Source organism: Schistocerca americana, chromosome 1 (genome assembly GCF_021461395.2).
Source record: "Schistocerca americana isolate TAMUIC-IGC-003095 chromosome 1, iqSchAmer2.1, whole genome shotgun sequence".
Lineage (NCBI taxonomy): Eukaryota > Metazoa > Arthropoda > Insecta > Orthoptera > Acrididae > Schistocerca > Schistocerca americana.
Genome location: NC_060119.1, coordinates 641,174,684 through 641,178,685, shown reverse-complemented (window position 1 = coordinate 641,178,685; position 4,002 = coordinate 641,174,684). Strand labels below are relative to the sequence as shown.

Sequence of the window (4,002 nt, the reverse complement as noted above, 5' to 3'; positions counted from 1 at the left end):
CGTTACGACTGTCGGGTGTCTTCTTGCGTGACGCACACGTGTGCGGCCCGCTTAGTTGCGGGTACAAAATCGTATCACAATACCCTGACGCGGATGACGCGGTAGAGGAGCCGGAAATCTTCGTGCGGAAAGACACGAGCACATCGCATTGCACTTGAACCGACGCAGAAGACGCAGTAGGCAATATCCCTTCTGTGGGAACTGTCACCAAACGACGGTTAACTAGGTCGGGCATAAGTCGGTAGTTCCGTAAAAAGTCCACTCCAATTATAGGACTCGGCACATCAGCAACCACAAAAGTCCATTTTGGATGGAAGTTGGAATTCAGATGTAATGCCAACTGTTTCTCACCATAGGTAGATATTCTGGAATTGTTTGCCGCAGGCAGCACATGTTGCGTTGTTGTCGTGAGTATATCACCTCTCTTTCTTGGATAAACACTGACTTCTGAACCTGTGTCAATCAGAAACTTCTCACCTGAAGAGAGGTCCAACACGAACAATCGGTGTGATTGGTTGACCGCAGATACCGTGGCGTTTCCACCTCTTTGAATCACGCTATGACTCGGGCGCCTATGTTGTTGTTGACGAACGTTAGCGCCCTTTAACGCCCGCCTTTTAAGTTTGGGTAGCTGCAGGGTTGAATACATTAACGGGCAGTGTTGCCGAAGCGTCTGTGGTACCAGCACCATTGATCTGTCAAATCCTGTTGGATAGCATTTCTTCCTCTTTTCCAACTGCGACTTCGTAGCTGCTGGTGGTGTGAAGTTAGTTGCACGTTGAGTTTTGCCACTTGTGCTGCCAGTTGCAGTATGGTGGGTTCTGTCGATGAGCACTGCTGTTGGGAAGTATTATTGCATGTTCCTGGCTCACTGACGTCAGATTCCATCACACCACACGTTCTTGGGCCTCTATCCTGGCTGTAGTTGAATTCGGAACATGCAGAAACTTCGGTTAAGGTGTTTGCGATGGTGTCTACCTTTTTTGCTAAGACTTGCAATGGTAAGTCTGTTTCTGCTGCAATGACGGCACGGATGTTGGCAGGAAGTTTACGAAGCCATATTAGACGTAAAGACTCTTCAGGCAGAAGTTCCGGGCTGGCTAATGTACGTAAGGCTTTGAGTACTTGTGATGGAGTCTTGTCGCCCAAATCTTCGTATGTGAAAATTTTTTGTAGTCGCAAATCTGGTGACAGCGTATAACGCTGTATGAGAGCTTCCTTTAGCACAAAGTAATTTTGTTGCGACAAGGTTTCTTCTACTTGCTCTATCACTTCTAAATTTAGATGTGAAACCACTATATTAAATTTGTCAATGTTGTTAGACACCCCACGCTGCCGAAATATGCATTCAGCCAGCGTAAACCAAAGCTGGGGGCGCGTCGGCCAGAACGCGGAAAGCTTAACATTTCCGTGTCGCGCGTAGGTACTCCCACCTTTTGGGTTAACATCTGTCGTTCCATTTTGTTGCGAATCAAAGGGCGTGGACCGCGATCCTTGGTCGAACAGACTGTAGTCTTCAATCTTGATTCCACTGCCCCATGCTTTTGTCTCTGAATTCATTATTCTCGTCGGTATATATATTTTCTTTATGCTTATGCTACGATTTTTCGGGGTCACCACTATGGAAGCCTTTATATTTTAGGAAGTAACAGCTTTTTCATGAGATGAGAAAACATTTTATTTTTCAAGCACAGATCAAAAACTAACAAGAATAAACAACTCGTAACCAAGCTGACTACGGCCAAGATAAATGTCTATCAGCTGCAGCTTTCACCCGCTGTTTTTGGCGCAGTGGATAAATGACGTCGCCACATACCATTAATTTCGTAAATCACAGAGCGTTTGACTATCACTTAAAAATAAACTCTTTGATGACGAGACATTTAGACGAATTTCGAACCCTAAAGATCAAACATTGATGTCATTATCAAAAATTTTACTGGCACATTTGTGTGATATATCTTAAAGTATGACACGCGCAAAAAAGATCAACATTCTATGCGAAAGCTTAGCTTCTCTTGCAGCTTATTAACCTTAGAGACCAATATTATATGTGAAAGCATTGCTTTTCTTGTAGCAACACTATGTATATTAATTTAAACTATTAATTTTCCCTGTTTGTGTGTTCACGCTACTTAAGAGTGATGCTGCTGTTGGCTGACTAGGCCATCACGTGTTCTATGCTCTGAATATTCGCTGTCATCGGCTTGCGAGATCACGTGACACGAGCTATGACTGCGTTACAAAAGTGCATCACAATCTCGATTTCAATGATTCAGAAAGTAACATACGGCATTTGATGGAATTCCGATGTATACTTTCATAATACGAAATTACGCAGCGTACATATTGCTGCACATCAAAGATATTTCCAAAACGTGGCTTTTCCTGAGTTTCGTTTTCTAAGTGCCGGGAAATTCTGTGCCTGTGTATAAAACCATAACCATTCAAAAGATTGATACGTTTTGGAGTTCTGAGGGAAAATATACTGTCACTTAACATAGAAAAAGTGTTTTCACACGGAAGAAAGTGTATTTTTAATCGGGAAATCCGGGAAAAATCCGAGAATTTTATTTCCTTGTCCATGTATACACCCTGTTACTACTAAATAACAAAGTAACAATATTCCCAAGTTCAATATAAGGAGGAGAAAACCCAAAGTCAGCAATTACTCATTTTTCCTGTTGCTACTGCCATCATTGCTTTTTAATGCTGCAAATGTTGAATCATCACTGCAGTCTTCAACAGTACTTCTTACACAACTTGCAGAGGGCGTGTCCTCTGATGGAGGACAGTGGGTCAAAGGATGAAAAATCCATATATTAATTTATTACAAGCTCAAGCCAACCTCTGCCAACAGTTCAAAGGTGGGCCTCAGCCCACAAACCGTAGGGCAGTGAAGAGGTGTAGTATGGTATCGGCCCCTGCTACACTCATTGCAGCCCTTGTAATGTAGGCAGTCTCCGCCAGCAGCTACGCAGCATCAGGGCTGATGTGGCAGGCTTTTACTGCCTAGTGAGCATGGGATGTCCAGTCCCATCCAGCTACGGCAAGTAACGGTCGGTCATCCAGTGAGTGAACCCCAGACCAGCATGTGGCTGGCAGTGACTAGCACTACTGAGCACCCAGCAGCTTGGACCCACACAAGGCCTCAGTATGACCTGTGACCCATCAGGCGGCTAGATCCTGCTGGCAGGTAGTCCTGTTAGCATGACAGCAGAGACACTATGACTCGATGATGATCTACTTCAACATATGCCCAGCCTGGCCAGGTGGCTAATGCTAATTCATGTCAAAATCAGTTTGTTGTGGTGTTGAGGCTACAGATGTCATGTATTCCACACGCCCTGGTATCAGTAAGCACTCAGGCACTGATTAGCAGGCAGTCTTTAATGTCCAGTGGATGCTGTCGTACAACTCTGCGTCAGTAATGTTGCTGTGAGTGGCCAACTTTACAGCTTGTGTCATTATGTACTCATATATTGTCCATCCTGATTGTAATACTCAACAAAGTGACCTGCTATGTCCTAGCTCCAGCACAGGGTGAGTTGTAGTTCGACACACTATACACCACCACTTTTGTAAACTCAATTCTTCTTACTAAATACCATCCCAGCTTCTCTTGAAACAAGTGGAAACAAAGATTTTCAGAGGTGCATGTACTGAATAGCTCAAACGTTGCTGGAGAACACTATAACTTTGTCCGGTAGCAAAGCTTTCTAATACAAAACAGTTTCTTGGTGTGCATATGTGTCATTGGTGCATGCAAATTGGGCACATCGTGTCACTGAATTGTGAATAGAGACCATAGCACAGTAGGAAAGTAGAAATAACTGTTTGCAGCCCGCATCTCGTGGTCGTGCGGTAGCGTTCTCGCTTCCCACGCCCGGGTTCCCGGGTTCGATTCCCGGCGGGGTCAGGGATTTTCTCTGCCTCGTGATGGCTGGGTGTTGTGTGCTGTCCTTAGGTTAGTTAGGTTTAAGTAGTTCTAAGTTCTAGGGG

The 4,002-nt window shown here is 44.5% G+C and overlaps 1 protein-coding gene across 1 annotated transcript; it reads right to left on the bottom strand.

Moving 5' to 3' along the window:
• Positions 1-648: 648 nt before the first annotated feature.
• On the bottom strand, positions 649-1,560 carry LOC124584689. The gene has a single exon (XM_047131371.1). It carries the CDS (start codon positions 1,558-1,560, stop codon positions 649-651), a length of 912 nt encoding a protein of 303 aa, XP_046987327.1.
• Between the last annotated feature and the right edge of the window lie 2,442 nt (positions 1,561-4,002).

Bases quoted from the DNA above. Each gene is read 5' to 3' on its own strand.
- LOC124584689 (XM_047131371.1), bottom strand. From the start codon at position 1,560: ATGAATTCAGAGACAAAAGCATGGGGCAGTGGAATCAAGATTGAAGAC.